Source organism: Clinocottus analis, unplaced genomic scaffold (genome assembly GCF_023055335.1).
Source record: "Clinocottus analis isolate CAN_PGR_092001 unplaced genomic scaffold, fCliAna1.0.p SCAF_8, whole genome shotgun sequence".
Classification (NCBI taxonomy): domain Eukaryota; kingdom Metazoa; phylum Chordata; class Actinopteri; order Perciformes; family Cottidae; genus Clinocottus; species Clinocottus analis.
In genome coordinates, this window is record NW_027176240.1 from 16,213,756 (window position 1) to 16,231,635 (window position 17,880).

General features: G+C 43.2%; 1 protein-coding gene across 3 annotated transcripts in view; it reads right to left on the reverse strand.

Moving 5' to 3' along the window:
* Positions 1-17,880, reverse strand: part of cdh23 (cadherin-related 23) — a 164,170-nt gene that overhangs the window by 69,182 nt on the left and 77,108 nt on the right. For all 3 annotated transcript variants that reach the window (XM_068567305.1, XM_068567304.1, XM_068567302.1), the window contains exons 10-11: positions 3,582-3,694; positions 1,615-1,803 (exon numbers count right to left, since the gene is read on the reverse strand). In XM_068567305.1, the coding sequence (XP_068423406.1) occupies positions 1,615-1,803; positions 3,582-3,694 (302 nt within the window). The remainder of the gene's footprint in view (positions 1-1,614; positions 1,804-3,581; positions 3,695-17,880) is intronic.

Below are 17,880 nucleotides of genomic sequence, written 5' to 3' on the forward strand. Positions count from 1 at the left end.
GTGCTGCTTTCCACGGCGTTAAAACGTCGGGTGGTAGCCTCCAGAGGAACCTCCTATCGCCTGCCAGGTGTCTGGGTCGTCACCCCGCCTGAGTGCAGCGACGCACTCGCTGTACTCCCCCTCTGCCTCGCCGCCCAAAACTCCTGCTATCTCTCCTTAATGTGCTTCCTTTCTCTGCGGTTCTCCCCGTTGCTTCCTGCTCCGCCAATTATTCAGACGTCTGGTTTTGCTCCATTGCAAACTACTTTCTGTTCAACTATTTTCCTTGGAGTTCCTCCTTTCCTCTCCTCCCCTTATGTCTGTCTCTCTTTTCTCTCCACCTCTTTCTCTATCAACTTGACTTGTAGTTATCTGTCAAATTCCACCCTGGCGGCTGCTGTGCCTGAATCAATCAGAGTTGACTAGCTTTCGGCTTATCTGCACCCTAGGTGATTGATTTTCCTCGTTAGGTATAATTTGATGCTCTATCCCATCTCTTCCAGAGCAAATTAAATTGTAGTCGAGTCCAATGCGCCGGTGTGAGCGAGCGGGTGCACATGTGAGAGAGGGGGAGAGAAAGTGAGAGCTACAGAGACAGAGTGGCAGAGCAAGCCTAAAGTGAAAAAAGTGGTGTGTGTGTGTGTGTGTGTGAGAGACTGTGTGTCACCACAGTACGTTGATAGATACAACTAATGGAACATAGTGGACAAACTAAAGCACGCTGTTGTACATGGCTGCTGACAGTCGACACGCACACGCACACACACACTCATACTCTCTCTCACACACACGTTTTTTTTGCTCTACCAGCTGACTATGTCGGAAGATCTCATCTGATTAAATTAAGAATGGGTATCTACCGATATTGAGTCTTATCTGGTACTTAAAAGTTGACATTGAAATAACACCCCTTAATATTTGTGAGTCAAGTTAAAAACATTTAATTATGTGTTGGTGTATGAATATACAATATACAGTAAAAGACTCAGATAGGAATCAATCAGCTGGAGAGAAGATGCATCACTTTGTTGGACTAAAAAAAAAACATTTCCTCGTTAGCGGTGTTTTAGAGTGGAGGCTCTTGATTCACGTATGATCTTTGCCAGACTACAGCTGCAGAGCGAACTTGAAGCAGACAACAGACAAGTTTCCTTTTGGCCTGTCGTCAAGTTACTCATGGCATTAACGTTAATTCCATTAACTGCTGCCGGCTACATTCATCATTTTCAACGGTGAAACTGACGATCGAAGATAACAGATTAATTAGTGTTGGAACGCAGCAAATCGGTGTGTTTTACCAACCTCTGCATCTTCATTAGAGTTACTTGCACCGTTGCGGCAGATTTCTTTTAAAGTCAAATGTAGAGGTTGATGTTCGTAAAGGAGACCAAAGCTGGGACACCAGAAGGCTGAGGTGGAGTATATTAAGGAAGGGGTTCAGATTTTGATCTGGGCTATTTTATCCCATACTGGTTTGTCCGCATCGGACCAGATAAGGATTCTCGGGACATTTCTACGAACAATCGAGAGATACAGAGGCGGCATGCTGTCAGTGCAACCTTATCTGGATGAGAGCATCAGCCCAATGCCAAGAATGCTGTGACTGTGCCAGCCATCAGGACATTATCAACCCACCTCGTCCTTGTCTTCAGCCTGGATGAAGAGGGGAAGGGCAAAGCCCACTTGGGCCAGTTCAGTGATGAGGACCCGATACTCAGAGCTGTTGAACGTCGGGGCATTGTCATTCTTGTCAATTAGCAGGATGGTAAAGGTGGTCTTCACCGTTGCGTCTGATGGACTGCGATCCTCTTTCAACTCTGTGGCCTTGTAGAGAGTAACAGAAAGGGGGAGAGAGAGATTTGATTGTACTGAAAATGTAATTTTGGATGGAGGTGGTCAGCACGCAATCACAGCCAGGTATTTACAGCTGTTCATTTATTGGATCAAAAGGTGGACAGAAGGACTCAAAGCAATCATAGAAATAGGCTCAAAGTGAGGGCACGAGAGGGCCAGCGCATGTACATCCACACAGCCACATACATACACATACACACGCACACGCAATGAGATTTAGGAGAAAGGAGTCCCGTTAAGAAGACACAATTACACTCTTTGGGTTTCTGGCTGCCTGTGTATTGAAGATGTGCGGCCTCTGAAATGGGTTTAAAAAATAGGAGAGACCGATAGGACTGTGCAGCTGTGGTCTTTTATTGATGGAAGAGTGTCACAAGCAATAGGAGAAGTGGCAGCAACACTATGCTGGTCTTTGGGTAATCAAGGTAGTTTAGCCTCTCTTGTCCCAAAGCTCGTGAATCATTTGACCTCCACCTCCACACGCTCAGCACTATCTAAGCTGTCTGAAGTTGAGAAATTAGTTGTATTACTATGGCACACCGTAATCAATAGTAGCGCCACCTAAGAAAGCAGAGAGAGGGAGAGAAAATGTAGAGGGAAAAAAAAATCTATATTTTATAAATACATTTTTAGGCTGTTTTTTTTTTTTTTTCATTTTCAGCACTTTTGCTTTTTCTACTTTTCTTCTTTGTGATTATGGATTTCAATTAAAAAGATATACTGAGGGTGGAATATGTAAGCCGGCATCTTTTTTTGTATTATAACCCAGTTGTATCACAACGTCAAATTAATCATACACAAATGTCATATGACCTGCTTTTTCTGAGCGATAATAGCAGCTACATGAGAAAACACACGAGTGCTCGTAAAACCATTAGATGCTCTTAAGGGCCATTCATTGTGCAGTACAGGTGAAAAACATTTCACTTGACATGCCATCAACATCTCCAACGTGACACTGCAGTTTCACGTCTTTGATCGCAAATCCTTTCACATTCAGTTGCACCTGGGAATCCATTTCACGAACCCTCTCACACCCTGTGGGAAATACTTGGTGGACAATAATACTGTAAAAGAAAAATGTGATGACGACAAAAAAAAAAAGAAAGAAAGTGTGCGTGGGGCTGTGGACAAGGTGGGGTGTGAGAGGGCAGGACTGACATGCTAAAAAGCTAAGTGAGATATACTCTCGGCTCAGTGGAGAGACAGCGGGATTGCACTGCACCTTGCGTCAAATGGAAGCAAAACGAAACAGAGGGGGAAAACAAAAGAGCCTTAAGCGTTGAGGGGGACTCTAAATCCTGTTCCTTTATCTTGTCCTCCTCTGCTCCCCTCATTCTCCCTGGCTGCTGGCTGTTCACTGAACACAAGCCTCCAAGTGGGACATTATCACAGAATCACAAAACACACTGTCTTCACTGACGAGCCCAATGAAGACACTTGCATTTTGTCCGCGCCACATCTGTGCAAAAGGCTTGTTGACACACACCGTCTTTAAACACATTTGACACTGCGGGAATGTTGTGTTTAGTCGATCACGTATTGTACTGCCGATGTGTGTTGCGGTACAAGGTGAAGCACTGCAATGAGCAGGTCTTTTGAGGCTATATCAAACCCAGACACTGCATTGATTTAACACACTATCATACTGTATCAAAGCCCTCTCTTGATCCACAGGCGAAACAGACTTTCGATCCCTTCTCTCGCCTGCGACAGTCCCCCCGGCCGCCTCTCATTCAGTGGCTCACCTTGACAGTGAGAGAGAAACCTGCTGAGTAGAGTGGGTTTTCCCTGTCCAGCTGGCCGTTCACTGTCAGAGACCCGCTGATGTAGTCCAGGGCAAAAACGCTGTTGGTGTTCCCTAGAAGTGGACGGATGGAGGGGGAGAATAAGGAAGAGAGACAGAGATAAGAAAAAGTCAGACGGACACACGAAACTGGCGTTGTAGATAATTCAACATAACACCTGGGACGCTGCGAGGAGCCTCCGGACGGGAAGGTGGTGGACATTCATGCAATATGGATACAGCTTTTGCTGTGCTGTCCTTTGTCTCTCCACCGGCCTTTGGCTGACCCACCACCTCCAACCTGTCCACGCGCTGCATCTCCTGCAATTCCTTTATTTCATATGTCACTATGTGGCCTCACTCCACTGCTTCCATTTCTTTTCTTCACTGGACACACAGGGTCAGTGTCAATTCACACATGAGCTGGATTTGGTTCATTTTCTCTGTCAATATTGAAAACGTAGTGTGCTCAATGAATTACTTTAAACCAGCGAAGCCTCTGCTGAGAATACAATCCCAGTCCAAATTTTGGAAACACGAGACTCAACACTATCTTTTTGATTTTGTGGCTTTGAAGTGATTGACTACTAATGTTGGCTCAACGCTCATTTACGTCACTGCAGGTGGGCTGATTAATTGCTCTAACTTTGCTAGTCTATGCACTCCTTCGAAGGGGCGCGTTTCAAATGATGAACGCAGCACTGTTCTCATTAATGCGTGTGCCTGGTGTTCGCCGTTCATTTCAATTACGCAGGTTAAAATATTAGACCCACTTGAGTCTTCTTCTCACATTTGCTGATTCCCCATCTTATTTTTTTAAAATGACAGTCCTTTATTAACTCAGTATCCTCTCTCACACACTCAGTACACATTCAGTCTTACTCCCCCCTCTCTCTCTCTCTCTCTCTCTCTCTCTCTCTCTCTCTCTCTCTCTCTCTCTCTCTCTCTCTCTCTCTCTCTCTCTCTCTCTCTCTCTCTCTCTCTCTCTCTCAGACATCTTGTAGTTGTGTCTGCAGGCCTGCTAATTGCACCCAGCAGAGGGAGACAACAATCACCCTCACCTCTCCACTCTTAATGCCCCCCCCCCCCCCCCCACCTCCTGAACTGCACAGTATCTCCCTCTCACCGATCTACCTGCTCTTGAGATCTCCCTTGGTCAAGTCAGAGGAATCATGTCTCCTTTAAAAAACACTTAATGCCTTCACAGTTTCATTGGGATTCTCTGCATTTGCCACATGTGTCGTATGAAGTCTGAAGACGTCCCCGTGCAATCTTGAGATAGTGGCAGTTTATACATGTGAATGTTATCAGAGCGATCTGCACAGTGGAGCAAACAATGGAGCAGGCCGAGCCGTACGAGTCTAGTCCACCTGGAGCTAATTCATGTATGCCTTGTCAATACAGACGCTCCTCCCAGCTGACGGCACAGCAGCTCCTCTGTGCTTCCACATACTTTATGTTTAACAGGATAATCTCTCGATGAAAAAAGAGCAAACATGCTCAGAGAACTCATCGCTATCTCAGAAAAAGTACAAAAATATGTGCATGTACTTATTCAGTCAATCATTACAATACAATAAATAAAGCCACAATTTAATATTCAAAAACAGAAATACTGAAAAAGTATAGGTAGAAGCACAATGCTTATATATTCCCCTATCCTAATTTATTATAAATATAAAGAACTATATATATATATATATATATATATATATATATATATATATATATATATATATATATATATATATATATATATATATATGAATTTCATTCACACTTGTGACCCTCAAAAATTGTTTTATAAACAATCCTTTTGAAAACCAATAGTTGTCCATTCTTACATTTATTATGTTACTCCTAAAATAAAATACATGTTCTTTAAATCATCTTTTGTAGCTTTTTGTACAGTAAACTTACAAACATCTCTATACACAACAAATAGTTGTGTATCATCATTTTATCTCGTTTATCTGGCTTCATGAACGTTTGAAGTGTAAATTTGTGTGTGTTTTAGTTCACACTTGTCAATTACAGATGTTTTTAAATGAGCAGATTGCAAAGATATTCGTTATAGGTTATTTACTTTGGCATATTACACAACTGAGCATATGTTCGTCAAAAAATGAAGCACAACTTCCTCGATTGCAGTGATCCAAATTGAGAGTGTGAAACTTCCCATGCAAAGCTAGTGTCTCCCTGATAACCGCTCTTTTCAACTCATTCACTTGCTTGTCTTTAATAGCATTAACCAATCACCCGAAACATTACTTTACTTTTCTCTTTAAAAAAAACAGGCTACAACAACTGCACCTTTTCACAAAAAAAAAAAGTATAATGTTAATATACATAATGTGAGCCCTTCATTCTTTACATTATTTGTTCATTGATTATTTCACTGTGATTATGGTAAATATGGTATTTTAAATTCTGGCTACAAATCTGAAACAACATGGACTTATTGAAATATAACAAATACTATTGTATGCGAAAAGTGTTTTTTCTATTCACTTCCCAGTACATGAGAGAATATTGAAAGTGTAAAAAACAAATCAAACATGCCTCCTGTTCTGTGAACGCACATGGCATTTTCACAGTACTCGTTTGTAAGTGGAGCACAGTATGAACCCCGAGCTGCACTTTGAGGGATTAAGAATGACTTTCTTTCAGATAGTTTGAAGTAATAGCTGAGGTCCAGACTCCGCAGAGTCAGATGGTAAGTCCACAGTGTACAACGGCTGGGGTCAACAGATTAACCCATGCCTGTGTTCCCCACACCCCATGCGCTGCTCTATTATTGCCCTACCTCGCCTGGAATAGAGAGGGCACAGTGTTTGGCGTAGAGATAGGAGGCAGGCCAGCAGAGAGAGCACAGCCTCGGGGTAATTAGCCTGGATTGAGGCCAAAAGGTGATGAAAGGGAGGGAGGTAGAAGGGACAAAAACTACTGCTGATTATACCCACCTTGCATAATCTATTCAATTATAGAGCTGGAGAAAAGTGATATAAGAACGTGGTGTGATTCCTGCAATCCTCAAATTGAAATAACTTAACATACACACACGCTGACAACTGCTGAATATACAGTAAATTCGTACTTTAAACTTTGCGAGTATACAGAGCGACTGGTCAGAGCGGCATTGCTTTTCTAGTTATATACCGATGGTTAAGATTTGGTTAGTTTTTTGCACCAAATAAACTTGGTTCGTAGAGGTTTGGGTTAACATGACTACTTTACTGGCTAAAGAGAACAATCTCAATCAGGATTAAAAGAAAGCAACGTTGATAGGGATAGTGTAACGGAAAAGCAAAGCTGTCTCTTATGTTGAAGAACCAGTGTGTTGAATTTAGTGGCGTCTCGCAGTGAGGCTGAAGATTGTAAGTAACTGAATACTCCTCCGCTCACGCTTCCCTTCCCAAGCCTGGCAGATAACTACGGTGGTCTTCAAATAACGTGAAAACACAAATGACCCGTTTTAGTGACTTCGTGACGCTACCCATTGGTCGGTGAACTCCCGCTACGAAGCCATGGCCGTGGCAATCTTAAAATATGGCCATTATATTGCCATTTTGACTTTTTTTGCAACCAAGGAAGGAAAGTTATATATTCCACATCTGGAATGCGGAGTGAATGCGGAGGTGTTTACGGCTCCGGTAGCAGCAGCAATCTGTCAATCACCGTAAGCACGCCCTAAGGCACCTTTCGCTTTATGTTCTATTTGACTCTAAATGGTACCATAATTTACTAAATGAACATCATGCTGTATTAAAGAATTGAAACTAGCGACAGAGACCATAAACTCATGTTTGCAATGTTTACTGAGGGAATAAATCAAGTGAGACATAGAGTCATTTTCTCATAGACTACAATCTGACTTGCAATGTGAAGAGTGGCCCCCTGATGGCCATTACAAGGAACGCATTTTTAGGATACCTGCTTCACTCGGCAGGACCGGAGGTCACCGCCTGCTCTGGAGTCAGTATTTGGTTTGTCCATTCTGGGCTACTGTAGAAACATGGCAGTTCAACATGGAGGACTCTGGTAAGAGGACCCGCTCCCTACAGTATGAGGAGGTCATTCTAAGCTAACGAAAACACAACCATTCTGGTTTTCTGGTACACTAACTACTGTTGTATTTACTTTCTGTCAATAGAAGTAGAAAAACCCACATATTAGTCATTTAAAGTCTGATGTTTTGTGGCTCTAAAAATAACGTGACCCTATTAGAGGGCTTTGCCACTTGAACATGAACACATGTTGTTTTTGCTCGACCATTTGCTAAAACTACTGACGCTTGCCTTTTGTGGGCCAGGCTGCTTATTAGTATCAGTGTGTCATTGTAAGACTGAACTTGGAAAAGAAAGTGTCATTTTACGTCATGCACCAGTGAATATAAGGTGACAACATTCATTGCCACATTTCTTTTTTTGGCTGGGTAGGAAGCGCCGGCAGAAAGTGCATGTTGATAACGATTGGTTGGAGTGGTAGGGGTTAGCGTGCACCAGGGACTCTGACCCACTCAGTGTGGGCATCATGCCTCTAAATTGGTTTGTCAGCTTCAGTGGCCTGACTTGCATGCCAATTTACTCCAACAGCCGCTTCTTACTCAGACGACTGGGCACTCACCTGGCCGGGCAACGAGTGACGTTTGTACACAAACGATGCACGCGCAACTGCAAAGGCATACGAGTGATGTACACGTGCAGAGTAACAGACAGCAGACCTGTTGGTCCTGCTCTCTGTACGCATCCGGTAAAGAGGCTCCAACTCGCTGCTTCAGGTTCGACAGAACGACCTTCCACCTCAGCTGCGCTGTGTCGAGCTTAACCAGACACAGACTGAAATTACACAGTGACTCACAGGTCCCACTGAGAGGAAAATATAATCATATTCTAATTGCTGACAGAAAGTGCTCTCCAGTGATCCTACAGGACACTGTGATTAGACCCCCAGGGTTGGAAATTGCTGCGCACATATGACCACACTCCAATCCAGTAGAAACACTTTCTATTTGCATTTGATATTCATAATAAGTGGAGGTGTTTACGCCTTGCATAAGTGTGTTAAGGAATTTCTATCGTGAATTCTTATGTAGATAGAGTATAAAAAGTGTGTGTGTGTCAGAGTGCATGTGGCGCTAACTGGCAGAGTTTGATTCTATGATGTGAGACTTCGGGGGATAAGCCGTGCTTTCACATTACCGACAGTACTGGACTGGAAAATGAGAAACCATGCCATGATTTTGTCTAGTGTGGAGTACACACTCAAATTCACTCACGCACACACGGCTAAATAAATGCCCACAAGCATGTACGACGCACACTCCTATTCAGACAAACAAGCAATATTTCCTTCTGGTGCAAATTTAGTAAGTGAGCAATAGCTCCAATAGCTGCTACTACAATTATGGGACAAAAGTAATCCAAATAATTTGTCTCATTGAATGATCTCACTATTACCAAAAGCATAAAGCAAAGCAAAGGTGGGGATTTCATATTATCTATTGACAAACACATTTACATTCGTGTGCCATGAACAATGAAATGGAGGCTCATTTATTGAGAAAAGGTTGCTCATTGAAATTCTCTCCTCCACTCGCAAAGAGCAAAAGAGTGAATGCAGAGACAGAGGCGGAAATGGATCGGCCAGAAAAAGGGAGAGTTGTATTGCGTCGCACAAGTGGGAAACATGCATGTGTAGTTAAGTGGGGATTGCCCAAGAAAACGGAAATTAGGCATTTGATCTGATGAGTTCAATCGGTGAGCGCGACAAGTGGATGACAATGACTTTCTCCGAGCAATGAGCTTTTGAGGACAACCGAAGCAGGAGTTCTCCAAGTGTAATCGCCATGACTAAGCCAGTGACAACTGTTTTCTCTAGTTTGTGACAACACCATGGGGGCGCTGGAACATTCCAGTAATGTGACATGGCATGCAGCCAGTGCTCAGAGTCTTGAGGCTAAGATTTTGTGTACTTTGCTAAATGTACACAAATTAGTGTCACTTTTAAGGATTACGCCGTAAGGCAAATCATGTTGATGATGAGGTTTTAGTTATTGTCTTCGAACTACGCTAACCTCCAAATCCCAATGAATGGCGTCTCAAACACACTGGCTGGCTTGTGCACATGCTCGTCTGTGCATTGCCACACACGGCTCAGCGTATGACAGCTACCGGTGCATTTTTGAAAGTGCTTGCGTGTGTGTGATGCGGAGTGATAATGGCCCTGTGGGTGTCTTGCCATTGGCAGACGAGCTGCATTTCATGAATACTCAATGAAGTAGTTCCATCAAAAGTTTTTCTTGGGGAAAAAAAAAGGTTTCAAGGACAAATATTTCTTAGACAATACATCGCAGATGAAAGGAACGTTTCTTTTTTTTGCCCGTGGTGTCACACTGTGTAGTGACACAGCTGGTTAGATGCACTGCTGTCATTGAGGAGGTGTGGGTCTCAGTTACGGCTACAGCTCCTCCTGCTGCATCCAGAGAAGGGCCCGATCATCAGACCCCTCCCTACTGTCTCTTGAATTTGGAACAGATGTGTTTCTTTCGTGGCCACCTCCGCCTTGTGACAAAATAATGTCTGCTTTTTCAGCAACGAGTCAGCCCAAGGAACGGTGCGTCACCGTGCTGAGAAAACCCACGACTGCAGCTGTGATGGGACACAGCGCGACAGGTATTGAAGCCAAAGTTCAACTACAGCTTTGACACTGGACTGGCAGGAGATTTCAATTTCAATGTATTTCTACCGCGTCAAATCATCAACAGATATTATCTGAACGCACTTTCATATAGAGCAGGATCAGACCATACAGTACTTTAGATATTAGAGAGACCCAACGTTCTCTCGTGATTAAGAACAGGTGCAACAGTAAAATTAAAAACTCCCCTTTAACGGATAGAGACCTTTGGCAGAAACAGGCTCTGGGTGGCTGGCCATCTGCCTCGACCAGTTGGATTGAGAGAGAGAGAGAGAAAGAGAGAGAGAGAGAGAGAGAGAGAGAGAGAGAGAGAGAGAGAGAGAGAGAGAGAGAACTCTCTCTTTGATACTACTGGGACTTGAGTGAAGTAAAGTTACTGCCTTGTGGTTGTATGCCTCTGTCAGCTGGCGAAGTTGCAGTTTACATTCACGTGTCCGTAGAAATGTTGCGTGAAATTGTCATATTTAGCATATGAATTCAAGAATTCAAAAATGTGTTTTGTGTGGTTGTGGCATTTCCACAAGAGAGGACAAGACGGAAAACATAGCGCCTCTGGCGAGTTGCTGGCGCAGGGGCAAAACAACCTCAGACAGCGAAACCACAAAGGATGGGCACAGAGTGTATCAAAAGTGCTGTAATTGATAACACGCCATTTACATTTGTGGAGGGCCCACGGCACACAAACTGAGCGTGTTTGGTGTGAGACAGGGTGAGCAGTATAAGATTCATTCTCAACCTCAAAGACACTCCACTCACTGAACCACAAAGAGTTGCCGGTTCAGTGGCCAGGCCATGACCCCACACTTGCTTCCCAGCAGCCAATACAGCCTGCCAGGATTAACAGAACGCCAGACCAAGCCGGGGATACAGCCCCCCCCTCGACTGATCGTGGGTCTCTGCAACCAGGTCTCTGCAACGCAGCTTTATAGCTCGCCTCTTCTCTCTGAGTAATAGTCTACTTACTATCACACTTACTTAGATCAAGCGGTACTTCAGATTCCTCTGCGCTTCTTGACCTTCTTTTGACCTTGGTTTCCAAATGCCGCTGTAAAAGCCGAACCGATTCTCAACCTGGTCACAGACAGAAGCATCGATCCGCAATCTTCAGGTCTCATAGAAAATAATCAAACTCAGAGCTATTGATCGCTGGCTTTGATCTGTTTGATCAGGGTGTCACATTTTCTCTTTTAAACAGTACATTGAGCTGGCGCTGTAGTCGTATCTCTTCACTTTGTGTGCATTTGTGTAATTTTTGTCTATGTTTCTATGAGTACATCCATTTTTGTCTTTTGTTGGACGATAGAAAAATCTGTTTCTGCATCCTTTGTATAAAACAACAGCTGGTGGAAAGGCAGAGGCAAATGAAATTGGGTTTGTCATCTGGAAATTTGCTTGTTAAGAAGCTAAGAGCTTAGGATAACATCACTCAGAGCCAGAAGTATCCCCTTTATCCCGTAATTGAAAATGAAGGAGCACCTCTAACACCCGATAGATAAAACTAGAATATGTTAAGGATATAATATTGTTTTGAGAAGGCAAAAACCAATGAAGATCAAGGGAAGAGTGAAGGATAGTGACTCAACTTTTAATATAATAAATCTTTTATTGTTTTTTGATTCTTCTAATCCAATACACTTCTAATCAAATTCTGCAAATATCTCCTCACGGTCTGCTAGCTGTTTGTGTGATGGGCAGAAAGAAAGGAGATGTTCATGCACAGGCCTGGCTCCTTAAATGAGAAATGCTATGGATTGTTTTCATGCTAAGCTTCTACTGAGGTTTTCAAAGAAGCTTTAAACATCATTCCACCTAAAAAAAAGTCTTTTGGACATTCAGGGAAGGTGTGTATTTGTCTGGGTGTTGAGTTCAAATATCAACAATCTTTCTCCAGAATGGCCGACTCCAACTTTAATGTCTTGTTTTGTGTAATTCTGAGGTATTTAATCTGAATTCCTAGTATGAACTGCATTTATCTGTGGCACATGGGCTGGCTGAAGAAACCTTTTGATCTTCTTTTTTTTTTTTCATTCATAAAATGTAATCCAAATGAGGAAACCTGCTGTACTGTATGAAGCCTATATCATAGCTCAGTGAGGTCTGGACTTGATTGTGAACTGCTAGGCTCTACTAGAGTCGACTAGACTTTGAATTGTGTTGTGATCACTGTCCCGAAGACTATCTGCCTTCTCTCAGAGATTACATAGCAACACGCTCCGGAGAGCCTCGGAGCGTCTAATTGAAAACCCAGAGAAATCCCAGCGATGCGGCAGTCACAATAAGAGCTCCCCATAGAATAACAGGTATTAGCCTTGTCCATATTACAGCATGCCTGCAGATACAAGTTAGGTATTATGGAATCGGAGCATCTGGGCGTAGCAGCAGTGGAGGATAGAGATATGAGTGAAAAGGCAGACGAGGGGAAATACTCGCCTTTACTACTTATCAGTTTGTCCAGGCGGGAAACAGCGTGGCCGTATCCATCTGACCTGTACGCTGGAAGGAGGCCAGTACACAAAGCTTTGTCTCAGACAAACAGGTCCACAGCACAGGACAGGTCGTCTGTCTCAGTCCTACGGCAGAGGCGGGCAGGGTGTTCACATGCTGCCCCAGACAAAAGGCCGTGGAAGTCAGTGGATGCCTGTGGCTACGTCGCGTCTTTGTCAGCGCATTATGTGGTCTCACTCGGCAGCCTGTGACAAACTTCTAAATACTGCAGGATACTTTAGTAAATAGAAAAATGGAGTTATCATCTTTTATCAATTTGGAGAGATTATTCTGCTTGGGTTGCTGCAAATTAAAATCCAATGCGGTCAGGCAAGAGAATGTGAGAACCAGGAGCTCGGCTGGCTTTGGGCCATTTTATTTGCTGCAGTTTGCTAACACAGAGACGATGCAATGAGAGAAGAAGAATCATCTAAAAGGGAAGAAAAGGGTTGAGATGGAAAAGGGCTTAAAATGGGATTAGTTGTGCTTGCGTGTGACAAAAGCGATAGAAACAAGCACACAAAGATAAACAAGAGGCTGATATGAAAGGCTTGGGGGATGTCCTTTCATTCTGTGAGCCGCTAGGCTGACTTTTATTCAGTTGTTCTTACACCATCATTACAACACAGTGGAGAGGATCCACAAAGTTTACACAGAGGTTTAACTCTTATCCTAACGGACAGCGATACTCTTGGACAACACTTGTTGGCCTTTAACTCTCCGTAATCAGACCCATATATAGTAAATCTCTTTTAAGAGACAGAAAGTTGACGTCCATTGGCCAAATGGGGTATTTTGATATTTCTGAAGAATACTCTGATTTGATCTAATTTTTCCTTTGTCTCATCTGTGCATGTGTGCATGTGTGTGTGCATGTGTGAGAGCGTGTGTACACACACACACACACGCCCTCATGAGGGAGGGATCTATCCATGTAGGTATGAGCTCTGACATCCCCTCATGAGCCTGTATTGTGTGGCCATTGTGCTAAAATGAGTGCCAGTCCCTCAGGTCGTTGGACTAGTCGAGGCCGTCTGTGCTCCTGCCTCGGTCGTCCTCGGGGGTGAGTTTGAGTGGATAATGACGGAAATTTTTTAATTGTTTGTCGCTGCAGCTGTTGGCCAAAAGCTGAGGTGTTACACTCTCTTCAAGTGAATAAAAGCTCATTGTTGAAGTTAAAATATTTTTTTGTCACAATATTTGCCTGTGAACAACAACATGCTCTAATCTTTGTGCCAGTTACAACAAGAGAAGTCATATAAGTCTCATATACTAGTTTTTTGTTTTTTTAACTCACAGGTGAGCTAGTAAGTGTATTTTTTATTTTGTATTTGACAATGTTCTCCAACAAACTGGGATCAATATGGAGACCCTGCTGGTTTAAGAAGTAGAACTATCACAGGAAGAGGTCTAACATTCAATACGACTGGACCTGAAGAAGATACCTGCACCACTGTGGCGTTGTCCTGCTCCTCCCTGCTTTTCCTAATAAGCCAGTTACCAGTGTGAGCTGAGAACAGAACCTTTAAACAGGTCGTCATTGCTCATTTAGAGCGGCTTTAAAATGCTTGGTATAATATTGCCCATGGCCAAATTTGACTGACTCAGAAAATGAAATAAAAGGAAGATCACATTTTTTATTCCACAAAATATTGAGTCATTAGGTGGTAGTTTCAGATGAAGGGAAAGTGCATTTGGATTTTACAACGTATCAAATATTTGGCCGAGCATTAGTAGTACCAGGAGGGAGCGAGGTATTGGTGATAATTACCCGAGCACCTCTATAACTTTTGTTTGATCAATAATGATTTGTCAGCGACTCTGCAGAGATTTCTAAAATAAAAAGGCTGGCAGAAACTACAAATCCATTATCCCAAAAAAATCCCTCACGACCAAGAGGAATTTTCAGTCCAGCAGGCTCTCACAGCAATCTACGATATGCTGACATGATCACAGGTGGATTAGAAGTGAAAAAAAAAAAAAAAAAAAGATTTTCTTTACCTTGTTTGTTTTAATAGGTTTACAAGCACTCATCACATGGTAATGTAGCTTTTGAACTGGTCTTTAGGCTTTGCTAAAATTACTGTAAATCACAGCTCAGAGGTCTACATCATTAAGTATTAGATGCACATTTGGATGTCTCAGTTTCCCGTAGAACCAAAAAAAAAAGGAAATATAGGAGCAATTATAGCAGCATCTACAATGATGAGTATCAGGTCGTTGAATCAATACAACCTCTGTTTAGGGCAACAACAACCAATTTGGCCCTCCAACTAAATCCTTATTTCAATGGTGAAACGATTTATTATTGTAGGAGAATGTTGGGTCAGAAAATAAAATCCTCCAGAAAGCTTCACAGCCTTTTGATGTATAATGAGACCAGTAGGTCAGAGGTCCATGAAGGGACTCATCACACCCTGTGGATCAGGACCATCAGAACCGTCCGTGAACCCCCCCCCCCTCCACTCTCCCCCCTTTAAATCTCCATCATCATAACAAACAATAACTGCAACACTGGAAGCAGAGCGCCGCTGTGATGCTATCTCTTGCACAGATCAAATTCCAGATACGCTCCCTGATTGGAGGAGGGAGAGGAAATCCTCATCTCCAGTTCCACAATCATTAGCATAAATCACAGCTGCAATTAAAACCTCGTTTATCTTAATTACTGAGTTAATGAGACGAGTCCCGCAGGAGTGAGCCGCACTCTCCGAGGACGACCGGGGCGAGGAGCGAGAAGGCGAGGGAGGAGTCACACGCAAGTCTGCAAACAAGCACGCCCTCGCACTAATCTGACTGCAGCAGAGCACCATGAGCCTGGATAGACTGAGACATATGCAAAAGTACACATGAACAAGCATCCCCACACACACACACACACACACACACACACACACACGCACACACACACAGAAAGTCATCTGACAACCTTACCCTCCCACCTTTATCTACTGGCACTGCATCACCCTTCAACTTCCATTATCTATCAAACTTATAATGATTTTATCAAGCCTACAGGCTCCATCTCCATAAGGGCTTAGTGCGGTGCTATAACTCTTGATTTTTCAACGACTGGGAATACATCGCAACACCTAATTAATGTCTTTTTAATGCTCTTCTCCTCTAGAGCTTAACTCAGCCCTTCAACTTTGCAGCAAACACAACACAACCACACACAGCAACACCAAACACACACACACACACACACACACACACACACAACAATACAACATGTGGCAGCAGATGGTAAGTAAGACTGAGTAGGTGTGTGCACTGAATGGGTGCAAAGTGTTTATGGTGAGCTCCATGAAGAAGTGGGCCGGGCCGTGGACTGTGCATGCATGCATTGCAGAACAGATACTCGCAAATAATACATGACTGTGCACATGTTCGCACGTAATGAGCACACACACACGGAGTCAAATTCCTTCGTTCAGCAGTGAGGTCAGGCGGTGACTCAGCAGATGGCAGAACAATGACTATCTTCATCACCCGAAATGCCCATAGTGCGGCAGCTCAAGCAGTGCCAGCCCTTATCAGCCAGCTGGCCATACTGGAGGGACCGATGTCCTTCAACCGTGGGCATTCTGGGCTCGACAAGGGGCATGCAGAGTTTAAAAGGATACTGTCTACATGCTGTAATACTCCCAGCTGGTGTTTATTATCACCATGCAGATCAATGTTTCAGACCTGGAGGATCTTCGAGGGATTGTGCGTCCTTCGGGATCTATGAGTTGATTCGGATACAAATGAACACCGTACAGGCGGTATTACATCAGTGCATGGGCCGCCGAGTCATAAATGCTGTGTTTTATCATCATAGGAATAGGGAGTTTTATAGGAGACGTGGGCAGAAAGAGAGCTGCATCTTACAGGAACTTGCTAAAACAGTTTTCACCTGATCTTTTTTTTTTTTAGTTGACAAGAACGAACAGAAGACGTTTGGATGAAATAAGTAAATATCAGGTGACAAGAGTTAATAAATACGGAAGCGCGTTGCAATCACTGGATAAAAAAAAAAATAGACCCCTTTTCTCGTAATTAGGAGATCCTGATCTCCTAATGACGAGATCAGGATCTCATAATTATGAGATCTTTTCTCGTAATTACGAGAACTTGACGTTTATTTACGACTGTGGCTTTGCTACGTTTTGCCATGAGACGTCGTAACCGTAGAAAAGCTGGCATGGCTGACATGCGTGATGAAGTGGTTGTTATTGTTGTTATGCTAGCGTACAGGTAGCGTAGCTAACAAGGAGACTGACGATTGTTGATGAAGCAGCAAAACATATGTTTTTCCAGGAAACCGAGGAAATAGCCGAGCAAACGTTGCATGACAATGGTTTATGGGATTTTCTTTGAAAGCGAGGCGCTGCGGAGGAAAACATTGACCGAATGCAACAAGACAGACGTCTTCTTAGACCGTCCCGTCCTCAACTGTACTCCTTGAGGATCTAGGATTTTTAACAGGTGCCGCACAGTTCTTTGAGTCACTACCAAACTAGATTGGATGCATTTTAAATGCATGAATTTGTATCCATGAAGCAAACCGTGTTGGTTCAACTACTCCTGCAGAAACAGAGCGACATCCAGCACGTCAGATTGTTCAGGCTTTCCGCCTGAACAGTCCTAACGCCTTGAGATGCCTGCGCAGTGTTGACATGCTAAATGTAATACCATCCTCATTTTTCAGAAATATCAGTATTTTGTAGTGTCTCAAACCGAGAAGGTATTCATAGCAGATAACTGCGATAGCGCCGTCATTGCCATTGAGAGAGGATTTGCAGATGTTTCCTTTTGCTTTATCTTTTCTCGTAATTACGAGAAACGATCTCGTAATTACGAGATCAGGATCTCGTAATTAGGAGATCAGGATCTCGTGATTACGAGAAAAGATCTCGCAATCACGAGATCAGGATGTCGTAATTAGGAGAAAAGGGATCTTTTTTTTTTTTTTTTATCCAGTGAATGCAATGCGCTTCCGTAGATAAAGAAACCCGACACAGAAAACTCTTAAATACCCAGATTGGAGGTTCAAATGCATAATGTTACATTATTTGGTAGCTAAGGTATTATCA